We start from the raw sequence: 27862 nt of genomic DNA on the forward strand, positions 1-27862 counted from the left end.
TAATGACCATTCCATTTCGTATTTGCTAGCAAAACGGAACATGCACAATTTGAAATTCTCGTTGTTTACTCTTTGCCTCTGTTTGTTCATGGTCAATAGCAAAGAAACAGAACAACTCTTAAAGATTTCTGTACCAGTTACCGAAGTGGAGCATGTTGGTTTTCATGATTTTTTTTTAAATATGTGTATTTTTTATATAAGTTTATTTCTCCAAAAAGGGTACTAATTTGAATTTCTACCTTTTTTAGAGTGACCAGTATCTGTGTCATGCCTTTCGTCTCGATGAAGTAAAGGAAGCCTTTATAAGTATGTAAATTATTGATTTCTTTACAATTATTTTTTCGTAATTTATAAGTTCAGAATTTATCTGATAAAATTGTGTGATATATTACCAGATCAAAAATAATAAGAGAAAAAAATCTCGCGGTGACGGATATGAAAAATGTTTGGATGAATTTAATCTTGAATATTGTTCTTAATCTCCTCATGTTTCCGCCTCTCAAGTTCTTTCTTAAAATAGCCTACACTGGCTGTGCTATTGTTGACACACCAATCGTGTAGAATCGTTCGTGTATCGTGAGTGATCGTTCGTGTAATGTGCAAGATCGTTCGTGTATCAATCGTGTGCGTTTTTAATCGTGCGAGATCGTGCGTTTAGAATCTTGTAAATTCGTTTTGTAAGTTTTAATCGGAATGTTATTTGTAAAATAAGCATTACCTTAGTTTGTTTTTCTTAATTTATTAATTAAAATCCAAATAAAATGAAAAAGCGCAATTTACATAAAAGAATACAGAACGAACTAATTATCGCCCGTTAACAAGCAATATAGTAAGTCGTACAATATTAAGTTCTCTTCAAAAAGCGCGATGAATATTGTGATAAACCGTACTTAGATCTTTAACGCCTTTTTGACAAATCTGATTTTAATTATTATTAACTTCTTATTGTGGTCAAGATAATCTTGAAATCAATTCATTGAAAATAAATAAATATATATATATATATATATATATATTACAAAGAAATAAACATTTCTCAATGCTTACAATAAGCGTTAAGTGTAACTAGTTAGTCGACAAATATACATTTACACGGCATGATTTGCAGGAGTTTTGATTATCTGTGTTTATCTCTTGAGCCTATTTGTAATTAATTAATTTTAAATTTCTGTAAATAAAATTTAAATTCCATGACCCGACTCAGTTTTCAACGGACTGGGGGCTAAATTCAACTGCATAAAAACACGTTTATGACTTGGTTTTCACAACTGTGATTTAATTCATAGACGTTGGTACAGGGGAGGGGAGTTAGGGATGCTGACCTTTTTTTTTTGCAAAGATAGACATAATATATGTATCGAACAATGTGAAATTAGGTAAGTTTCTCACTGCTTTCAACTGGCACGTTACAGTGTGGTAAAACAAGAAGAGTAAGTTGAATAATTGGCAAGTTTATCAGACATTGAATCATTGGAAACATAAGGATAAAAATTGTAATTATAAATTAAGTCATTCCATAATGCCATTTTTGTTCAATCGTATCCCCCTTTCTGCATATCATGATATCCAATTCAATCAAATTATACGACCCACACACATGTACATCGTCTAATAGAATGAACAAAATCCGTTTTTTTATCGGAGAATTACCTTAGAAATAATTATTTTTAATCTAAAATATTAAGTCTTGCATATATTTAGTTACAGAAATATCATTTTCCGTTTTTTTTCTTCAAAGTCTATGAAATAATATTGATAATTTTTTGAAGTCTTAAATAAGTATTAAGCCGTATTTCGATTTGAAAATATAAAATTCCTAAATATTTTGAACTATTTTGAGTGAAGAATCGTGCGTTTGCGTTAACAATCGTGTAAGATCGTGTAACGTGTAGAATCGTGAACGTGAAAGATCGTTCGTGTAACAGGTTTAATCGTGCGTTAATCGTGCGGAATCGTTCGTGTAACGTGATCGTTCGTGTAAGTTGTCAACAATAACATTCCAGCCACTGTAGTTAAATTCCTTCACGAAGGCGATCCGCATTTAGCCTGCAAATGTTCACAGTGAAATATGGAATTCCTAGCATTATCAAAACTTTATTATTTGTAGATAGAGTAATGAACTGCATTGAAGCTTAACTTACTTATTCTGGGGGATAACACAACAAGGTTTAAAGAAGTCACATTGAACTTGTTGACATGATGTTATTATAAAAAAAATGAAGCATTAATACACAGCGAATAATTTTTCTACGATGGAAAAATGTGTTTCAATATTATAAGTAATGTCATTAACACACTTAGTATAGACCATAACTACTAAAGGTAGATGTTAAGTCAACTTCGCATTTACCCAAAATACTACTCTGCCCCTCTGAAACTTTTTGAAACTTATAATTAGTTTACTTAAGACGTCAAAGAAAATTCGTCTGTAGCTGAGTGTTGCTGAAAGCAAAGTCCTGAATGCAGGCATTATGATCAGCTGCCTTGCGATAAATAGCAGTTTAAAACCGTAAATTAAGAGCCTTACAACGTCCAAGCAGACTTTCCGAGAATAAAGATACAGTAAAACTCGGTTATATCGAGAACTCCGGGGCCTATGAAATTACTACTCTATATTCGTTATTCGTCATTTTCATATAAAGAAATCGTTAAATTTATTTATCTAGGGGCCCAGTTCGCAAGGCAACGTCTAGAGGAGGTTTCTATGAATTGACTAATTAAAACGCATAAGGGCTGAATTTATTGCACAGGAAAAATTAAAACTTGTTTTCTTACACAACCTTGCAATCCTTGACGTGCCCAAGCCAGTGCATGATTGAAGTCATATTATGAGGTCATAGTCCTGTACTTCACCAGTTTATAAGGAATATGAACAACATAATTTCCGCACAAGGGCATTCTCAACTTCGTTCTTCAGAAAGTTGAAACTGGGTAAACAATTACTGTCCGATTTGATTTACCTAAACTTTTATCAATTGAGAAAGCTCCCAGAATTTTATAAATTTTTATAACATTCATCTTTGCAGGTATGATAAGACTGTTCGAAGAATTAAAATACCTTAAAATATACATGTAACTTTGAGCTAGCTTTTAATTTCAGAATGTTATCCTTGTTTGAGATTACGGTCAACATGATATAATAGTTGAATCAGGTATTAAAATAAATCAATTTTGTGACGTCCAACTCTGTCTACAGATGTGTATGGGGAGTGTTTCACATATAATTTTTCTCTATCGTTTGTATTATGTGCATATTGGACAAGCGAAAGGAAAAAGCATATTTAAATTTCAAATGTTCAACTTCATAACAGCATAACGGAGCTTAAAAACAACCCTAACAATTGAATTTAACAACAAGGCCCCGATATAAATCTACATTCGATGTACAGATTATGACACTTTCCCCGTCATGTTAGCTCAAGTATGACTTGACGTCATATTCTATTATAACGTCATATCTAGGTAGTTCAGAGAAGTAACTACAGTCTGAACAGTTTGACATTTTTCGGACAGCTTTATCCTAGCTTTATGAGAATATATATAGGATATGCCCTTGCGTCGGCGTTATTTTGTTGATTTGTTTATTACATTTAATGACAAAGATCAATGTCGTCATGATATAGCGTCATTATCTGCAGTTGCTTTCTAATGCTGTATGTACTAAGTATATATATGAAAATAAGCTTGAACCTTCATTGTGTAAAAATTACACAAATTATGCATTTTCATAAGAAAAGCATCTACCTAGCCTCAACCTATCTGTGAAGATTACTTCGCTTTATCTGTTAATCTGCGATATCTGTGTACGTACTTACATCCCAGCAGGCATTTCAAATTTGATTCAACGTTGAATCAACGTTACACTTCAACGTTGAATCAACGTTGAATTTTGGTTGAATATGAAAGTTGAGCCAACGTTGAGACATAACGTTGTTTCAACGTATCAATTTTCAAAGTTGAATAAACCTTGAAAATGGGTTGAATTTTTGGTTGATTTATGGTTGATTTTTGGTTGCAAATGAAAGTTGAGGCAACGTTGAAGCTTCAACGTTGTTTCAACGTCAAATATCAACATTGAACAAAAGTGAACATTGGTTGAAATTAGGTTGAATTTGGTTGAAAATTTTTGGTTGTACAAACGTTGATATTTAGTTGAAATCACGTTGAATTCATATTACATTTTGCTTCATAAACAAATACATTTCAAATTCTAATAAAAAAATTATTCAAGTTGTGTAATATTTAGATAAGTTGTAATCCAGTATTATGATTGTGAGAGAATTTATTTTTCATGTATTCTTAAGACAAACACAAATTCGGATTCAATCACTGAATCTCAAAAATCACTGCTTTACAAAATTTATATTCCTGATAAAAAGCGGGTCACAGTAATCACATCCAGGTCCTTCAAAGTACGCGTCTGTCTTACACCACTATGTTCCACAAAGTGGCAGATCCATTGATTTTAATCACGCATATAGTTAAGTCCCACGAATGAAAGAAATGAACAGGAGAATCCACCCTCTAAAGCAAAAGCCTATTGATAAAAGAAATAAAAATGTTAAAGTCATTTGTTCGATAAAATGTACGTAACACGTTATTTCAAACGATAAAAATAAATATACATGAATGATTTAAAAAATCAGACAAAGGAATATATTCCGGTACTTGGATTTAATTAACATGATTAAAAGAATTATAGTTGACTTCATGTTAAAATTCGTATGAGTATGCTTATAAATAATTATTACTAAAGAAAAATGTTATAGACATACATATACAAAGTGTACTTACAAAATGTTGCATTCTGATACAATCAAGGCTGACTATAACCCTGCACCACTGGTTGATTTAACCTTACGACGAACTACAATTAGTTAACTTGTATGATATATTAGTATATTAGATTATATCTTATAACCAAATGAATATCAACAAAACACATATATAATACAAGAACCAATGATGTGCATTTCACGTAGATTTCAAATATACTTATAAAACAAGAATTAAATGATGAACAGATACTAAAAAAAACTTAATTTCTTAAATTCATGAAAAGGAAATAACACTTACTGAGCAGAAGTTGATATTCCAGCCTTAATTCTTTTGTATATAGCTTGAAAACACATTAGATATGAACAACAAGGAGAAGCGCACTTCTTGTCCATCAGTTGAATTCAAATTTTGACCTAGATAAGCTGCAAACAGCTATACTCTGCCCAGCAAGAAAATTGCATAACAAGGTTATCCTGACACTGAAACTGACCAACTAAGCGAGAGGCACTCCTTATCTGATATCTCGAAGGTTTTTGGGGAGTGGATCTTAAGTAATGCAACTTGACCGGGGTTAATTACCAGTGGGAAAATTCTTATGAATTTATTTGAATTTTTTTTTATATTTTGTGAAAAGAAAGACTATAGAATTATTACACACAACAAAAGCACAATCTAATAAAATAAGACTTCTTAGATTCGCTCTGTATACGTATTATCTGCGCAAGAGTATACGGCATGGATTCATAGGAGTCTAATTTTAAGAACATTAATTCGGAATAATTATTTTTTTTAATTCTATAGTAACATGGAATTACAGTGAGATGTTGTATAAAGATGTTATTATTTATTAAAAGCTTATATTTGACGTATTTTATAAATATGTAAAAAAAAAAATAGCATTCACAATTTATTAAAAATAATATCCTTTTTGAAACATAATTATAATGAAATGTTAAATGTAGATGCCATGCTTCATATTAACTCATATTTAAAATCTTATAATGGTACTAGCTATTGGCACAACTCTTTTGAGTGAATCAATTTATAATGCATGCGTTCATTTATTAAGTATAATTATTATATATATAATATTTTCTAACAATGCAAACAGCTGTGTGTATATTGCGAAAAATCGCATGGATTAGAAGTTTAAGACACCTTAATATTTTGAACTTAAAAAATAAAGTGCTCAATACTCGTTACCCGTTGTTTCAACGTTAAATTATCCTAACTTTCCTAAAGTTGAAAATATGTTGCATCTTCCACGTTGTTTCAACGTTGAAATCAAGAGACAGTCAACTTTGCATTTTTTAAACCTTGTTTTAACTCTACATAATCAGAAAATACTCAACGTTGAAAACATGTTGAATCTTCAACGTTGTTTCAACGTTTAATATCGACGAGCATTCAACATTGTTTCTACGTTGAAATATCAACGAACATCAAACGTTGAGAATATATGAAACAACGTTGAAATATAGTTGATCAACGTTGCAACCTATATTCCACCTCCTTTCAACGTTGAAACAACGTTGCGTGCCTCCTGGGATATAACGAGTTTTTCTTTAATCACATTTTGAGACGACGCTTAAACAAATATATTAACATCATTCTTTGGAGATGTCAATAATCAATATAGTTTTCCTTGAGAATTAAATTGAACGATGAATGAGACATTTGCTTTATTTAGATAATCGTGATAAAACAATTTGTGCAAAAACGCTTCTTAATGCCTATTGTCAATGTCCCTGTATTTCTACATGTAAATGACAATTAAGGTGTTGTTTGTTTGAAAAAAAAATCTCTCTTAAAATATGTACATTAGTTTACCTATGTCAAGACTTAATTTTTAAATTATATGAAGCACCTCTTTCTTCAATGGAAAATATGTTAGAATTCACTGGAAATATAACTTATTTAATTTCAAAAGCATAACATAACACAACACTGTATTTGTATTTTAAATGATTACTGTTTTTTTTTTTTTAAATATTGAATTTGACCATTTAGAAAATTCGGCTAAAACATTTAAATTACATGTAAAATATATTCAGAGAAATGTTATTTTACCATGACATTATTTCCTGTCATTTGATTATATCTTATGACGAAGTTTTTTTAAAAAAGAAATTGACATTTGATAAGAGAGCAGCGACTTTTTTTCTTTCTTATAGAATAACTTCGAACCAGAAAAATTATGATTGTTAATATTCAGTGTAAAGGTGATTTAAATAAAGTTTTCAAAAACGATTCTATCTGGTTTGTATTTTTAATAAAAACTTAATTTTGATGACTGGGAGAAAGCTTTGTACTTTGAAAAGCATGTTATATGAAACGAATATGAATGAAAAAATTTCATGTAAGTACATGTACATGCATATTGATCACGTATACTCATAACTGACCAATCAGCTTAGCATCAAAAGTGTTCATACTTACAAAATTTGATCCATTTTTTGACAATTGTTTAAAGCTTTGTTTCGTGAAAACTTTGTTCGAAACTTCTAAAATTGGATTTATCTTGTATGTTTTCCCAGATCACTCCATATTCAGAAACCACTTAGTCTGACACTTTTGTTTCATACATGTTGATTTGATATGCAAGAGCATGCTCTACGTATGAACAATTTCGAAAACGAGGTATATTATTGACAAGCAAGGTGATTAAACAAGAATATCAGCAGTCTCGTTTAAAGTCATCATTTCGTAAGTTCTAATGTCGATATAATTGAACTTGTCAGCAAATACAGTTTATCATTGAGTAAAATGCTGACTGACGTTTTTCATACCAATTGTTAGTCCATTATCTATACACTGAATTGACGACGGATTTTTCCGTTATTTCCTGATCATGACCAGGATCACACGGCGGATGTGATCGGTCAGCAGGGGATGCTCACTCCTCCATGGCACCTGATCCCACCTCTGATGTTTCGGGGGTCCGTGTTTGCTCTGCTCCTATTTTGTATTGTTTTATAGTTTTTGAGATTGAATACTGTTCGGTATCTCCACATCCTTCTTAAAAAACCAGTGTCCTCTGCAGGACCAGCTATAAAGTAAATGAACATGAGCACGAAGGGGGATTATGTACAGGTATTTATTATCCATGCTCCTTAGAGTTTTTCTGTAATTGTTTGGAAGCAATGACCTATTTATATTTGTAGGAAATGTAGGATGTAGTCTTTAACTTCAAATAGTGTTGAATATACGACTGGGTAATTTTGTCATTATGAATATTACTGTGATGTACCGAGTAAATTCCTTTGAAAGGATATTGAAGTTAAAAGAAAATAGACATTTTTTTAGCTACATTTGCTTCTGAAAAACGTGGCGGTATAAAAAACATTAGATTTGCATTATCCATAACCATGAGGAATAAATCAAAATACTCAAAAGCGGGATTTGATTATGATCTCTTTTTTAGTTTGTATACTATTTATTGTTTATATTAAGTTTATTATATATGTCATATGCCATTTATTTTGATAAATGTAAAAGGACCCCATTGGAAATGAGCCATAATGGCTTTCATGCTATCCTTGAGTTTAGGCATATTTAATATAATAAAATTATTTGAATTATATAAAAAAGATTTATAAGTCATTTTGATTCATAACTTTTCTCTTCAATTATGTATATTTATTTATTTATAAATGTTTATACTATGTTAATACTCACACCTACATGTTCTTGTACATTGCTCAATGCCTATGCCTGAATAAAGATTATTATTATTATTATTATTGCTTGGGTATATTGTCCAATCCGATTCAGTACAATATCCCAAATAATAGCATTCTAGCCATTGATGTTCTTATGGTTATGATCAATATTCAGTCTAGAAACGAATAAAAATTAATAACCATTCTCTGTAACCACTTAAACATGGTCACCGATTTTGATGAAACTTCACCCATGCTTAGTACTTGACACCAGAACCAAATGTAAAAAAAAAATTCGTTGTTATGTGTCTCGATTGCTATGGCAACAGCCGGAAAAGTTTTAAAAATCGAAATTTTCAGACACTTTTAATCTTGACTGTGGCTTCATAAAAACTAGAAAAAGCAAACAACCATTCTCATAAAAACATGAAACCTTGATGTCAATTATACTGTAAAGAAACTGTTTAGAATATATTTTTAAGTAAGTGGTAACCAAGGGTACATTTGGAATACATTTAAAATGCTGAAATATGCTGAAAAACACTCCTAATTTACTAATGGTAGGTGTTACATGCTCAAACTCAATCAACGACTGAAGAAAAGCAAGGAAAATATTAGACCTAAAGTATACATGTATAAGTATAAGCAATATTATTCTATAAATAACTTAAATGGTTGCCATGGTAACACAGTGTAACCAAGCAAAACGAGTAACTAAGATTGGGTTAATGCTACTGTCTTGAGGAAAAACATGAAAATTCAAGACTGCCAAATCTGCATCCTAAGGACTAGGGCTGTGCAATATTACCGTTATATCGGTATATTGCGGTATTATCCTCCACGATAATATATCGCGATATGAAAATCAGATACCGGTATTTCACGATATTTATACAAATATATAAAAACCTCCTTTATTGTAGAAACTGCTGAAATAATACTTGTAACTTCCCCATGACTCTTCAATCTAGTAATAAAATTACTTCGTCGGCTTTCAGAGGGAGATAGAGAGAAGAGAGAGAGAAAGGGAGCTTTTCATTCACTGTCGCAAATTTAAATATATTACTTTAAAATAAAACTAATAATTAAATAAAAAGAATTTTAAATAAAATTATTAACAAAGAAAATATATAAAACATTTCTACAGGTTGTATACCATGTGTAATGCGGTTCTCAAAATCTCATTGAATCTACACGATCGACGATGAATGTTAAGTACAAGATACATATTAAACATAAATGGCCATCCATGTTTTCATTTGATACAGTGTTGCTTTTTATTATTTTTAACAAGTTTCCTGCCATTTTGAACACCTCCATGCTATAACAGGAGCATGTATATTAAAACAAAAGAAATAGGCCAATGAAGTTCCTGATTGTATCATAATGTGAAATTAGGTCGGGTCAGACTAAAACACTAAACGCCCGAAAATAGGTCACAATTTCTTTCTGGCTTTAATTTTATTCTGTGACCACATAAAATTTCTTTATAGCATGTATTGTTTTAATAATAATTAAATTACTTTTTATGCTATTTCAATAAAACACCCCCCCCCCCTAAAAAAACTATAAAGAATAAACTATGCATAAACTTTTTTTTCAATTTGAAAATACATCAAATGAGTACATTTTGTTTTAATTTTTTACCTGGTTTTTGATTGAAAGTTATTATAATTATGTGTGCGATTAATGTCTTATCCCCCGCCTCCTTTAAAATTTATAGATAAATTTAAATAGTATTTGAACTTGACAGCATTTTAAATTTTCTGTACAAATTTATTAATGATAATTAATCTACAATATTTCGCAATATATTGCAATATTCAACGTAAAATATTGCAATATATCGCAATATGGTTTTCACTCGCAATACCCATTTCTACTTAGGACCTTGCAACACCAAAACCATAAGAAAAATCGGGAATAATTGCTACTTTAAAGTGTTACCATGGAAACAAAGTACCAGTGCTTAAAAGTAAAGAATTTGTCGCTCTATTAAGAATTAAATTGCCATTTAATCAAGAAACAAATTAAAGGACTCGATCAGCTTGAATAGTACTTATCTGTTAGAACTGAAATTGAATATCATATATCGATAAAATTTGATGAATAAAACAACACTGTTGCTATGGTTACCAAGAGGGGAAAAAGTTCGATTTTGTGAACTTTATATCTGTATTAAACCCTGTGTGCCAATTTCTTGCATCCCTTTAGAGATCGGATGATAGTCAAAATTAAAAGTCACGTTAGCTGTTAATGAATGAAGAAGGATATGGAAATAACGAACAGTATTCAATCTCAACGTCCATTAAACAAATATACAAAATAAGAGCAGAGCAAACACGGACCTACGAAACATCAGAGGTTGGATCAGGTGCCATGCAGGAGTGAGCATCCCCTGCCAACCGGTCACACCCGCCGTGTGCTCGTTGTCATAATCAGGAAATAACGGAAAAAATCCGTGGTCAATTCAGTGTATAAATAATGGACTAACAATTGGTATGAAAAACGTCGGTCAGCATTTCATTCAATGATAAATTGTATTTGCTGACAAGTTCAATTATATCGACATTAGAATTTACGAAATGATGACTTTAAACGAGACTGTTGATATTCTTGTTTTATCAACTTGCTTGTCAATAATTTACCTCGTTTAAGAAATTGTTCATACGTAAAGCATGCTCTTGCGTATCGAATCAACTGAGATATAAATACTCCGTATGCAAGTGATGTAGGTATATTGCTGCATAAGTAAGGGAAGTGTAATATCAATCATTAAAGTTTTGGGATTCTACATTTAAGGGTACGTATCCAAGTACAGAATTTTTTTTTTTTAAGTTTTTTAAGCATATCTTTTCTGCTTATTTCCATAGGAACGCCTATTTAAAGAGTCTAATTTGAATGTTTTCAAATGGGAAAACTTGGAGCACACCAACATGTTATAAAATTGATCAATAGTTATGAGGAAATGTGTTTTTTTTTAAAAGGATCAGATTTAAACATACAGAGTGTTACTTTGAAGGCTCTCTGTGGTATAAAAACCTTGGCAACCATTGCCAACCAAAATGAAACATCATATTTTGTTCTTGGTATATGTTTCAAGGCTCTTTTTTCTATTATTTGGTCACATTTTATCCAAGAATTTTATCCTAGAATTGCTTTCTATATTTACTTGTATGACTTAATAACAATCAATGAATATTTTTTTTACTTTTGAATACTTTGTAACCATAGTAACGTATGTAATAGTTGATTTACCAAACACGTTTATCATGCATTTGAGACATCTGACCTTCAACTTTTGGAAACAGTCATTGCCAATTGTTTGCTTTGCCGAAAATGTTAACTATGGAGCTCTAAACCTAGACTTTTATCATCTAGAGTTTGAAGAAATTCTGAGACTATGAGTGCCACAGCTCCTATATGAAATTTCTAATCATTACAGAGAATGGCTCTTAATATTTAGGAACGTATTTTAAGACCCAAAAATAAACTTTACTTTACCGGTCCCCAGATCCGCAAGATCCTCTAGCATTTGAGATTTCTGTTGTCGTTGATTGTATAAAAATTATAACAAAATTTTTTATATAAAAAACACTGTAAAGCAGAGATGTAGGAGGATGATTTTCTTTTCCATGCACCACCATTACACCAAAACATATGTCCTGTACAGTGCTGCTCTCCTATAAGTTGACAATTCTATCCTATCCTATCGTGTATCCTGCATCCACAATCCTATCCTGTGATTTCAGTCTAATCCTTTCCTATCCTATCCTGCAACTCTCAGTTTTTTTAATATTTAGGAATTAACTTGACAAAACGAAAAAAAAAAAGAATAACCAGCAGAAAAAAATCAGATACAATTATGGTATTCATTTAAAAGTTATATATTTTAATGGAGAAAAATAATCGAGAAGGGCATTCCATAATTCCCGACTCACCGCACAAATTAAATTTACGATTATCATTACCATGTTAAAAATTAATGTAAACAAATAGATCGTTATTAAATGTGGGCACATACTGATTTTGCGAACATATGTAAAGAAATTGGGCTTCCAGAAGAGTTAAAGAAAAAATATAATCGGTGTTTTAATTTCCCTACTAACAATGATCGGGAGACAAAAATCGGGATCGCGACTTGCGTCCGGTGTGTTATAATTAATTATTTTTAAAAATCATAGGCCTATACGGTAATAATGTTAAAGAATATGTTTCATGTAAAATTTTATTTTTTCCTAAACTTAGCACTATGAACATATCATGCATGAACATGTATAGTCTAACTGTGCCTGTATAACAGGTTTTTCTGTATGCAATTCTAAAAAAGAAGATAAGACTAGACCATAAACCAAACAGACAAGTCAATATGTAGATCTAGAATATCTTGATTTTCACATATTAAACATTTTAAAAGTGAAATTGTAATGATTTTTTTTAATTTAAATTCATAAGTTATACTTATTTAAAGCTTCAGTTCATCATCTGTTGTGATATTTTTCAAACATGCAAAATATATAGTTGCTAAATAAAATTAAATATAATCGAAATGTTAATTCTTTTCATTTAACTTCATGTTTATTCTCAAGATTTTTGTTCAGCTCAGTGCCATACAAATGTATTTCAAATTCCAATTTTGTTTTATGTGTGAAAATTTAATAATTTATGTTTAATAGGGATATCGAATCGTTATCGTCTGACAGATTGACAGGAATAAATACTGTAGTGAGGTCACACATGTTCCTTAGATCTTATAAAACATGCATAAGAACTTAAGAATTCACAGTATTTTTAACTCATTCATGAGTAAGCCAGGTTTGTATTTGACCTTGGCATTTGATCTTGAATGTTAATCAGTGTCTGATTGAGAAATATTAAAATGCTCCACACATGTTCCTTATTAAATCTTTTAAAACATGCATAAGAATTCACAGCATGTACAGCATTTATAGCACATTCTTGAGTAAACCATGTATTTGACCTTGATATTTGATCTTAAAATTTCAGTGTATAAGGAGGAAAAATACTTTATCAAGTTCACAATATTTTTATTCGAGGTGATTCCTCAACAATGTTTAACAATTGAATATTTCATTACCATGAGACAAAGTCATTAAAAGTATCCACGTACATCATTTATGAATTTCAATGCAAAGATCACAGATACATGTACATGAACTTTTTTAAGTTTATCAATGTTTTATTACAGTTGTATAATGTTTTACATGCATATGAATTGGCTTCCTTATCCGTCGCTCAAATTGATATTCAAATGTCAGAGTTATTGTCAGAGAGATGGTCATAAACCGAACAGTTCCACAAATGTCAACAATGACCAGAAAACAAACACTGATCTCTTTAAGAAAAGCACCATGATTTCAGACTTGGGACTCTTTGACACTGGTTTGAACATCTTTTATCATTTACTCTAACAGCCTATGGCATGAGCTGCAGTCTTACAGCTGCAAATGTGCAGGGTTTCCTGAGAAAAAAATATAGGCATGTAGATTGTAAATTTTGTCATATACATTTTATACACATTTAAAATAAAAAAAAATTTGCTTGTACAATTGGCTTTAACTTCACCTTTTTCTCTCCCAAAAGTTATGCATTTAGAAATCATGAAAAATAAGATCTTATACTGCAACCTCCGTCATATAAGATTAAAAAATATCTTATTTAACATAATTTACTTGTACATTATAATTCATTTTTTCTCGTCAACTTGCCAACAAGTATGAATACATTTGTTTTAGTGACTTTTCTCTATATTCTGCCTGTATTTATCTATTTAATGTTTTTTCTTGGGTTTTTTTCTTTGTCTTGAAATTTGAATATGAAAAAGAAGAAGAAAATATCTATAAAACAACAACATGATGACCAGAAAAAATCAACTTTCTCTCAGTTTTATTCTCAAGATTTTTGAAAGAGGAAAATCACTTGTTTCGAGAAACTGCAGACCTTTCACCTCAACTTAGATAATAATGTATATGTATTTTAATGACCATGTAAAAATACATGATAAAAATAAAATCATGCATACTTTTTAGATTAAAATCCTTTATACTGTGATGACGCGTGAGTCCGGGCAAATCCATTCTCTGTAATGATGAATATTAAAAGATTAACTTATGTTTCATAACTCACAATACATCATACATACATGTACAATAGGTAAGTGCACTGCTGAGTGAGCTTATTAAACATTTAAGGCGGTAGCATTAGAAATGGTCATGATGATTCTACATTCATTTATTATAAATTACACCGAAATGAAAGAAACTATTTTCTGACCTTATTAGGGAAATGATAAGAGTAACAACCTGATTAAGGCATAATACATACATGTATGATTGTTTTAGTCTTAGAGCTCAATGATAGCTGATTGAATCATATGACAGAGTATTTGAAAATATTTATCTCCCTTCTGTCTACACTACTTCTTTTTTCCGCATCCAATTTGTGTTTATATTAAATAGAATAAAATGTTTATAGTTTAAGACATTAGAAAATTGTTTAAAGAGATAAATATGTATAAAAATGCAAACATGTTCAGTGTACAGTGTGTAGTATACATGTACTTACATGACCTCTCAAATCTTCTATTCAAGTCCAATGTTGACAGTTCCTGTGGAATTATCCAAATAAACAGAGCATATTTAACAGAAAAACATGTTATTACACTTTTACACAAGTAAGAATCGGTTAAATCGTCCAAACAAGCTGAAGAAGTACGGTCTTTCGATGCCTAGACTCTTCGTTGCTTATTTATGCAGTCGTTCCATGAAATTGTTTAGATAGTTCGATGGTGGAAATTTCGATACATGCATATCTCAAAAGACGCATGTAGTTTGTCACAGGAGGAAAATGAGCTTTTGTTTATCTTGTCTTTAGTATAATCCGTGCTTTCATCTTTGAACATGTCCGCTTCAGTTCTCTATAAAAATACCTTATTACTAGTATATAAATCTCACTGTTTTGTGTTGTGTATCAAAGATTAAGTCATGTTACATGTTATGGTTAAATAATTGATTGCTTATTTTCATAAAAATTGTATCTTGACATTGAATTACTAATACCTAAACATCAGGCACATGGTTAAATATTTTCCTTAGTTGCCTTGCTCTAAGTATTGTAAAAACTTATAATACGGTGCTGAGAAAAATGCAGTGAAAACAGAAAAAAATGTCTTATTCAAGTTCGCTTTTAATTCTTTATTGTGTAAATAGTTTTGTATGCTGCTGAAGTGTTATACTTCACTCATTTCCAACGATTATATTTTGAACCATATTACCTTATAAATAAGTTTGCATCTTCTTGTTTCTTTTCCCAGATGCTTTAGTTCAGACTTCCACCAATCAATTATGTAACAGTGTTAAGAAGAGAATCACTGTACATCAAATGGTTTGAGAAGCAATTAAAGATTTCAAGAACAGCAGGGGAATGGTCAGCATGTGTAACGCTCTGCCAAGATTGTTATCGCCAGGGTTAGGGTTATACGCGCCCATTAAGTGATCAAATATCTTCCCATTGATTTCATCATTTACAACCTTCATTATACCCCCCCCCCGCTTGAAAAGTGGGAGGGTATATAGTAATCGGTATTTCCGTCCGTCCGTCCGTCCGTCCGTCCGTCTGTTACGCTTTGGGGTACCCATCTCTTATCCGCAACTCCCCTCATACCACTGAAAGAAATTTAATGAAACTTTCACCATGTTCACAGAATCTTTATTACATATTAGTTGCCATTGTGCCTTCCTATTTTACTTTTTGATCTGACATATATTTTTGATTTTCCAGAGCAGCACATCAATACTGCCATTATATTCATATGGGAGGCAGGGGTATTATTTAGTGACCAAATCGCTCACAGTACCTCTAGTTTTATAATAAAATGTTGTAAAAGTCAAACAGACCAGAAGGGTTAGTGTTAGGGATATTTTTAACATTGTTTCACAGAGATGTTGTTATGTCAAATGAAGAAATAAATTCCATAATTAATAAATATTTTATCGGCGATTAAAAATTTGACTTAAGTCTTAGTTTGTTTCATGATCCTGGAGCCAGAAGCTTCAATTTAAAATTCTTTGTACATTATTGTACATACAATATTGAATACGCATGGTCTCTTGAAGATCGATTTATTATCGAACGAAAGAAATTATATAACATAATTTATTATTTCTTTCCGCTTTATGAATTTAAGCAAACCACGTCAGACAAGCTTTTTAGGAAAGCTAATACTTGTTTGGTTTACATTCCCAAAGTCTTCCGGTGATCGTACACGGTTAGATCGTACGCCATGTTACTCGAAGTTTATAATGTAAATCTGTTTTTAGAGAAAAAATGTTTTATTTCCTATTGAAATTTTATAAATATTTCTTTTGTAAACATTTTATATCGTATTTCGATTTTGTTATTTATTCTGAAATATGAATGAACCTTTGCTCGAATCTGATTGGCTGTTGGATACAGGATAGGATAGGATAGGATAGGATAGGATTGGATTAACTTCTATATGTTTCTATCGTGAATCCTCAATCCTGAATCCTATTCGATCCCATCCCATGTCAACTTGTGGGATAGCAGCACTGTAAGATATCAATAAAATTTTATCAAATATTGTTTATGTTGTATAATTCAGATACGGAAATAACCGTATGATCTTTTAGATTTCTTACATCAAAATATAAAAGACATAGAGGCAAACATAATTTAATTATTTTATTCAGTTCAACATTAGACAAGAATCTTAAGCAAGATACCAAAATACATGTACATATAGTTGTTTAACCTAAATTGCTGCACAAACTACAATCAGTTGTCCATTAGAGCAAGCAAAACTCATTTAATGTTTGTTTTACTAAATAAATATTTATGTTTGTTAATTTTCCTTCTGTGGTAAACTAAAGTGTTAACCCATTTGACAAAATAACAAGCATTAACATTTCATTACCATAAAAGATACAAATATTCGACATATATTCTAGTTAATTTAAAATTTGAATTATTTGACATTTCCCTAGGAAGGGTTTACGTAGATGTGAAGTCAGAAATGGTACACCATGTCACCCTTTCAATTTGCGAGTCCCCGATCACAAATAACAGTCTGTGGTGAGTATAAGGGAAATTGATTTCATATTAGTTTTATTTTTTTTCAAACCAAAATAATCCGTAAAAGCTAATGATAAAATGAATTATTAGAGAAAATCAATGTCTTTAACATAATGTTGTCATTCTTAAGTACATGTATATTCCTTTACAATAACATGGGTCAATATACAATTATGGACTAAACAGTCCATAATAGTTTTATTATCCTGAAGAATATACAATTATCAATTAGATAGAGTAGAAAATAGTTATCAAACCTCTTGTTTTCTTCTACTCTGCTCCGATTCCATACTTTCAAAATACATGTATGTCAACAGACAACTTCGACTTCATCGTTAGAATTTATTGTTCACCGATCCCGTATATTTAGCCATTGTACTAATGAATATAGGAGTTATCTCGCTTAAACCATTGTAGTTTTATTCAAAGGGCGACAACACAGGTGTAACCCTGCATGCTCGCCTACGCTCTTTCATTGTCATCTGAAGGGGGATCACAGTTGTCACCCTGCGCGAGAGGGAGACATCATGAGTGTTCTCCCTGCACGTAACCTGCTCTAAACCAATAAGATTGACTGTATAATTCTAAAGGATAATAATATGAAATATTTATTTATTACGACTTTTACAATATTGCGATTTTTATTTTGCAATCATAAACTCATCCTTTGTCACAATACACTCATATTTAGTCACTTTACACTCATAGTTAGTATATATATACGGAATTTCTATCACAATACACTCATACTTTGTCACAATACTTAGTGACTATACACTCATACTTTGTCACTATACACTCATACTTTGTCACTATACACTCATACTTTGTCACTATACACTCATACTTTGTCACTATACACTCATACCTTGTCACTATACACTCATACTACGTCACTATACACTCATACTACGTCACTATACACTCATACTTTGTCACTATACACTCATACTTTGTCACTATACACTCATACCTTGTCACTATACACTCATACTTTGTCACTATACACTCATACTACGTCACTATACACTCATACTTTGTCACTATACACTCATACTTTGTCACTATACACTCATACTTTGTCACTATACACTCATATTTTGTCACTATACACTCATACCTTGTCACTATACACTCATATTTTGTCACTATATACTCATACTTTGTCACTATACGCTCATACTTTGTCACTATACACTCATATTTTGTCACTATACACTCATACTACGTCACTATACACTCATACTTTGTCACTATACACTCATACTTTGTAACTACACACTCATACTACGTCACTATACACTCATACTTTGTCACTATACACTCATACTACGTCACTATACACTCATACTTTGTCACTATACACTCATACTTTGTCACTATATACTCATTCTTTGTCACTATACACTCATATTTTGTCACTATACACTCATACTACGTCACTATACACTCATACTTAGTGACTATACACTCATACTTTGTATCTATACACTCATATTTTGTCACTATACACTCATACTTTGTCACTATACACTCATATTTTGTCACTATACACTCATACTACGTCACTATACACTCATACTTTGTCACTATACACTCATATTTAGTGACTATACACTCATACTTTGTCACAATACACTCATATTTTGTCACTATACACTCATACATTGTCAATATACACTCATTCTTTGTCACTATACACTCATACTACGTCACTATACACTCATACTTAGTGAGTATACACTCATACTTTGTCACTATACACTCATTCTTTGTCACTATACACTCATCCTTCGTCACTATACACTCATACTTAGTGACTATACACTCATACTTTGTCACTATACACTCATACTTTGTCACTATATACTCATACTTTGTCACTATACACTCATACTTAGTGATTATACACTCATACTTTGTCACTATACACTCATATTTTGTCACTATACACTCATACTTTGTCACTATACACTCATACTTTGTCAATATACACTCATACTTTGTCACTATACACTCATACTTTGTCAATATACACTCATACTTTGTCACTATACACTCATACTACGTCACTATACACTCATACTTTATCACTATACACTCATACTACGTCACTATACACTCATACTTTGTCACTATACACTCATACTTTGTCAATATACATTCATACTCTGTCACTATACACTCATATTTTGTCACTATACACTCATACTACGTCACTATACACTCATACTTTGTCACTATACACTCATACTACGTCACTATACACTCATACTTTGTCACTATACACTCATACCTTGTCACTATACACTCATACTTTGTCACTAACACTCATACTTTGTCACTATACACTCATTCTTTGTCACAATACACTCATACTACGTCACTATACACTCATACTTAGTGACTATACACTCATACTTTGTCACTATACACTCATATTTTGTCACTATACACTCATACTTTGTCACTATACACTCATTCTTTGTCACTATACACTCATTCTTTGTCACTATACACTCATACCTTGTCACTATACACTTATACTTTGTCACTATACACTCATACTTTGTCACTATACACTCATACTTTGTCACAATACACTCATATTTTGTCACTATACACTCATACTTTGTCACTATACACTCATTCTTTGTCACTATACACTCATACTACGTCACGATACACTCATACTTAGTGACTATACACTCATACTTTGTCACTATACACTCATATTTTGTCACTATACACTCATTCTTTGTCACTATACACTCATTCTTTGTCACTTTACACTCATACTTTGTCACTATACACTCATACCTTGTCACTATACACTTATACTTTGTCACTATACACTCATACTTTGTCACTATACACTCATACTTTGTCACTATACACTCATAATTTGTCACTATACACTCATACTACGTCACTATACACTCATACTTAGTGACTATACACTCATACTTTGTCACTATACACTCATACATTGTCACTATACACTCATACTTTGTCACTATACACTCATACTTTGTCACAATACACTCATATTTTGTCACTATACACTCAATCTTTGTCACTATACACTCATTCTTTGTCACTATACACTCATACTACGTCACTATACACTCATACTTAGTGACCAAACACTCATACTTTGTCACTATACACTCATATTTTGTCACTATACACTCATACTTTGTCACTATACACTCATACTTAGTGACTATACACTCATACTTTGTCACAATACACTCATATTTTGTCACTATACACTCATACTTTGTCACTATACACTCATTCTTTGTCACTATACACTCATACTACGACACTATACACTCATACTTAGTGAATATACACTCATACTTTGTTACTATACACTCATACTTAGTGACTATACACTCATACTTTGTCACAATACACTCATATTTTGTCACTATGCACTCAATCTTTGTCACTATACACTCATTCTTTGTCACTATACACTCATACTACGTCACTATACACTCATACTTAGTGACTATACACTCATACTTTGTCACTATACACTCATATTTTGTCACTATACACTCATACTTTGTCACAATACACTCATACTTAGTGACTATACACTCATACTTTGTCACAATACACTCATATTTTGTCACTATACACTCATACTTTGTCACTATACACTCATTCTTTGTCACTATACACTCATACTACGTCACTATACACTCATACTTAGTGACTATACACTCATACTTTGTCACTATACACTCATATTTTGTCACTATACACTCATACTTTGTCACTATACACTCATTCTTTGTCACTTTACACTCATACTACGTCACTATACACTCATACTTAGTGACTATACACTCATACTTTGTCACTATACACTCATACTTTGTCACTATACACTCATACTTAGTGACTATACACTCATACTTTGTCACTATACACTCATATTTTGTCACTATACACTCATACTTTGTCACTATACACTCATACTTTGTCAATATACACTCATACTACGTCACTATACACTCATACTTTGTCACTATACATTCATACTTTGTCAATATACACTCGTACTTTGTCATTATACACTTATACTTTGTCACAATATTTAATGACTATACACTCATATTTTGTCACTATACACTCATACTTTGACACTATACACTCATTCTTTGTCACTATACACTCATTTGTCACTATACACTCACACTTAGTGACTATACACTCATACTTTGTCACTATAGACTCATACTTTGTCACAATACACTCATACTTAGTGACTATACACTCACACTACGTCACTATACACTCATACTTTGTGACTATACACTCATACCTTGTCACTATACACTCATATTTTGTCATTATACACTCATACTTTGTCACTATACACTCATATTTTGTCACTATACACTCATACTTTGTCACTATACACTCATACTTTGTCACTATACACTCATACTACCTCACTATACACTCATACTACGTCACTATACACTCATACTTTGTCACTATACACTCATATTTTGTCACTATACACTCATACTACGTCACTATACAATCATACTACGTCACTATACACTCATACTACGTCACTATACACTCATACTTTGTCACTATACACTCATACTTTGTCACTATACACTCATATTTTGTCACTATACACTCATACTTTGTCACTATACACTCATACTTTGTCACTATACACTCATACTACCTCACTATACACTCATACTACGTCACTATACACTCATACTTTGTCACTATACACTCATATTTTGTCACTATACACTCATACTACGTCACTATACAATCATATTACGTCACTATACACTCATACTACGTCACTATACACTCATACTTTGTCACTATACACTCATACTTTGTCAATATACACTCATACTTTGTCACAATACACTCATACTTTGTCACTATACACTTATACATTGTCACAATACTTAGTGACTCATACTCATACTACGTCACTATACACTCATACTTTGTCAATATACACTCATACTTTGTCACTATACACTCATATTTTGTCACTATACACTCCTACTTTGTCAATATACACTCATACTTTGTCACTATACACTCATACTTAGTGACTATACACTCATACTTTGTCACTATACACTCATACTACGTCACTATACACTCATACTACGGTCACTATACACTCATACTTTGTCACTATACACTCATACTTTGTCACTATATACTCATATTTTGTCACTATACACTCATTCTTTGTCACTATACACTCATACCTTGTCACTATACACTCATACTTTGTCACTATACACTCATACTTTGTCACTATACACTCACACTACGTCACTATACACTCATACTACGTCACTATACACTCATACTTTGTCACTATACACTCATACTACGTCACTATACACTCATACTTTGTCACAATACACTCATACTTTGTCACAATACACTCATACTTTGTCACTATACACTCATACTACGTCACTATACACTCATACTTTGTCACTATACACTCATACTTTGTCACTATACACTCATACTTTGTCACTATACACTCATACTACGTCACTATACACTCATACTTTGTCACAATACACTCATACTTTGTCACTATACACTCATACTACGTCACTATACACTCATACTACGTCACTATACACTCATACTTTGTCACTATACACTCATACTTTGTCACTATACACTCATACTTTGTCACAATACACTCATACTACGTCACTATACACTCATACTTTGTCACTATACACACATACTTTGTCACTATACACTCGTACTACGTCACTATACACTCATACTACGTCACTATACACTCACACTTATTCACAATACACTCATACTTTGTCACTATACACTCATACTTTGTCACTATACACTCATACTTTGTCACTATACACTCATACTACGTCACTATACACTTATACTTTGTCACTATACACTCGTACTACGTCACTATACACTCATACTACGTCACTATACACTCATACTTTGTCACAATACACTCATACTTTGTCACTATACACTCAAACTTTGTCACAATACACTCATACTACGTCACTATACACTCATACTTTGTCACTATACACTCATACTTTGTCACTATACACTCATACTTTGTCACTATACACTCATACTACGTCACTATACACTCATACTTTGTCACAATACACTCATACCTTGTCACTATACACTCATACTTAGTGACTATACACTCATACTACGTCACTATACACTCATATTTTGTCACTATACACTCATTCTTTGTCACTATACACTCATACTTTGTCACCATACACTCATTTTTTGTCACTATACACTCATATTTTGTCACTATACACTCATACTACGTCACTATACACTCATACTTAGTGACTATACACTCATACTACGTCACTATACACTCATACTTTGTCACTATACACTCGTACCTTGTCACTATACACTCATATTTTGTCACTATACACTCATACTACGTCACTATACACTCATACTTTGTCACTATACACTCATACTTTGTCAATATACACTCATACTTTGTCACTATACACTCATACTTAGTGACTATACACTCATACTTTGTCACTATACACTCATACTTTGTCACTATACACTCATACTACGTCACTATATACTCATACTCTGTCACTATACACTCATACTACGTCACTATACACTCATACTTTGTCACTATACACTCATACTTTGTCACTATACATTCATTCTTAGTGACTATACACTCATACTACGTCACTATACACTCATATTTTGTCACTATACACTCATTCTTTGTCACTATACACTCATACTTTGTCACTATACTCTCATACTTTGTCACTATACACTCAAACCTTGTCACTATACACTCATACTTTGTCACTATACACTCATACTTTGTCACTATACACTCGTACTGCGTCACTATACACTCATACTTTGTCAATATACACTCATATTTTGTCACTATACACTCATACCTTGTCTCTATACACTCATACTTTGTCACTATACACTCATACTTTGTCACTATACACTCATACCTTGTCACTATACACTCATACTTTGTCACTATACACTCATACTTTGTCACTATACACTCGTACTGCGTCACTATACACTCATACTTTGTCACTATACACTCATATTTTGTCACTATACACTCATACCTTGTCAATATACACTCATACTTTGTCACTATACACTCATACCTTGTCACTATACACTCGTACTGCGTCACTATACACTCATACTTTGTCAATATACACTCATACTTTGTCACTATACACTCATACTTTGTCACTATACACTCGTACTGCGTCACTATACACTCATACTTTGTCAATATACACTCATATGTTGTCACTATACACTCATACCTTGTCTCTATACACTCATACTTTGTCACTATACACTCATACTTAGTGACTATACACTCATACTTTGTCACTATACAGTCATACTTTGTCACAATACACTCATACTTAGTGACTATACACTCATACTACGTCACTATACACTCATACTTTGTGACTATACACTCATACTTTGTCACTATACACTCATATTTTGTCACTATGCACTCATACTTTTTCGCTATACACTCATATTTTGTCACTATACACTCATACTTTGTCACTATACACTCATACTTTGTCACTATACACTCATACTACGTCACTATACACTCATACTACGTCACTATACACTCATACTTTGTCACTATACACTCATACTACGTCACTATACACTCATACTTTGTCACTATACACTCATACTTTGTCACAATACACTCATACTTTGTCACTATACACTTATACATTGTCACAATACTTAGTGACTATACACTCATACTACGTCACTATACACTCATACTTTGTCAATATACACTCATACTTTGTCACTATACACTTATACTTTGTCACTATACACTCATACTTTGTCACTATACACTCGTACTTTGTCACTATACACTCATACTTTGTCACTATACACTCATACTACGTCACTATACACTCATACTTTGTCACTATACACTCATTATTTGTCACTATACACTCATACTTTGTCACTATACACTCATTCTTTGTCACTATACACTCATACCTTGTCACTATACACTCATACTTTGTCACTATACACTCATACTTTGTCACTATACACTCATACTACGTCACTATACACTCATACTTTGTCACTATACACTCATACTTTGTCACTATACACTCATACTACGTCACTATACACTCATATTTTGTCACAATACACTCATACTTTGTCACTATACACTCATACTTTATCACTATACACTCATACTACGTCACTATACACTCATACTTTGTCACTATACACTCATACTTTGTCACTATACACTCATACTTTGTCACTATACACTCATACTACGTCACTTTACACTCATACTTTGTCACAATACTCTCATACTTTGTCACTACACACTCGTACTACGTCACTATACACTCATACTACGTCACTATACACTCATACTTTGTCACAATACACTCATATTTTGTCACTATACACTCATACTTTGTCACAATACACTCATACTACGTCACTATACACTCATACTTTGTCACTATACACTCATACTTTGTCACTATACACTCGTACTACGTCACTATACACTCATACTACGTCACTATACACTCATACTTATTAACAATACACTTATACTTTGTCACTATACACTCATACTTTGTGACTATACACTCGTACTTCGTTACTATACACTCATACTTTGTCACTATACACTCATACTACGTCACTATACACTTATACTTTGTCACTATACACTCGTACTACGTCACTATACACTCATACTACGTCACTATACACTCATGCTTTGTCACAATACACTCATACTTTGTCACTATACACTCATACTTTGTCAGAATACACTCATCCTACGTCACTATACACTCATACTTTGTCACTATACACTCATACTTTGTCACTATACACTCATACTTTGTCACTATACACTCATACTTTGTCACTATACACTCATACTACGTCACTATACACTCATACTTTGTCACTATACACTCATACTTTGTCACTATACACTCATACTTTGTCACTATACACTCATACTTTGTCACTATACACTTATACTTTGTCACTATACACTCATATTACGTCACTATACACTCATACTACGTCACTATATACTCATACTTTGTCACTATACACTCATACTTTGTCACTATACACTCATACTACGTCACTATACACTCATACTTCGTCAATATACACTTATACTTTGTCACTATACACTCATACTTTGTCACTATACACTCATATTTTGTCACTATACACTCATACCTTGTCACGATACACTTATACTTTGTCACTATACACTTATACTTTGTCACTATACACTCATACTTTGTCACTATACACTCATACTACGTCACTATACACTCATACCTTGTCACTATACACTTATACTTTGTCACTATACACTCATACTTTGTCACTATACAGGGGAAAAGGAGCCAAATGTTGTCAACGTCATAATGAGTTATGAACGTTTGCTTCATAATCCAAAATAAAAATGAAAAAAAAAAAGAAAAAAAATATGCAGTTCACGGGCTTCTGAAAAAATCTCTGTCCCTTACTTTTAAATTGTAAATTATAAAATAGATGAAGGTGATGAATGTGACATCAAATTGACTTTTCAATTTCCAATATAGGACGTTTTATATTTATTTGAACACACTCTAAAATCACTTTTAATAAAATAAGATTAAACTGAAAACTTAGATTTTCATATTTAATATGAATATGCGTTTCTTTTTTTGTTGAGTAATAACAGAATTAACGTGATGTCTCTTCTGCATCCTGCTATCCCTAAGTAACCAGGAATCTATATACTTAAACTATGCATCACTGTTGTAATTTATTTTCTGCTTATAATTTTACATTTATTATGTTACATAAGTTTTATTATCAAACCCGTTTCAGGACATGTGCTCGGGATCAGGGCAAAACATGCACTGGGAATGCTGTGAATATCAACGGTTATGATTCAAAAACGAAGAACGTTGGACGATATGAATTTCCTAAAGGTAGCAATAGTCTTTGCAGAACTTATCATGTTTCCATTAAAAACAATATTATTGCTATATAAGAATGTATCACTTTATTGAGTTTTGATTCCTTTTACCTCCCCTCATCCTGCAAATAATTTGCAACAATACATTTTATGACAGGAACGATAAATTGGTTTTTGGCTTAGTGTTCTCACATGAGTAAAGCTGCAG

The 27862-nt window shown here is 31.9% G+C and overlaps 1 protein-coding gene across 1 annotated transcript; it reads left to right on the top strand.

The window, feature by feature from the left end:
- LOC134282270 (peptidyl-glycine alpha-amidating monooxygenase-like) lies at positions 1-27667 on the top strand (the record flags this gene model as incomplete). Its single annotated transcript, XM_062764683.1, has 4 exons — positions 1-154; positions 249-306; positions 17468-17555; positions 27564-27667. Coding segments are annotated over exons 1-4 (364 nt in total), but the record flags the coding sequence as incomplete, so codon positions are not given.
- Between the last annotated feature and the right edge of the window lie 195 nt (positions 27668-27862).

Source organism: Saccostrea cucullata, unplaced genomic scaffold (assembly GCF_032062105.1).
Source record: "Saccostrea cucullata isolate Sc308-1 unplaced genomic scaffold, CSIRO_AGI_Scuc_v1 ctg3123, whole genome shotgun sequence".
In the NCBI taxonomy this organism is placed as follows: domain Eukaryota; kingdom Metazoa; phylum Mollusca; class Bivalvia; order Ostreida; family Ostreidae; genus Saccostrea; species Saccostrea cuccullata.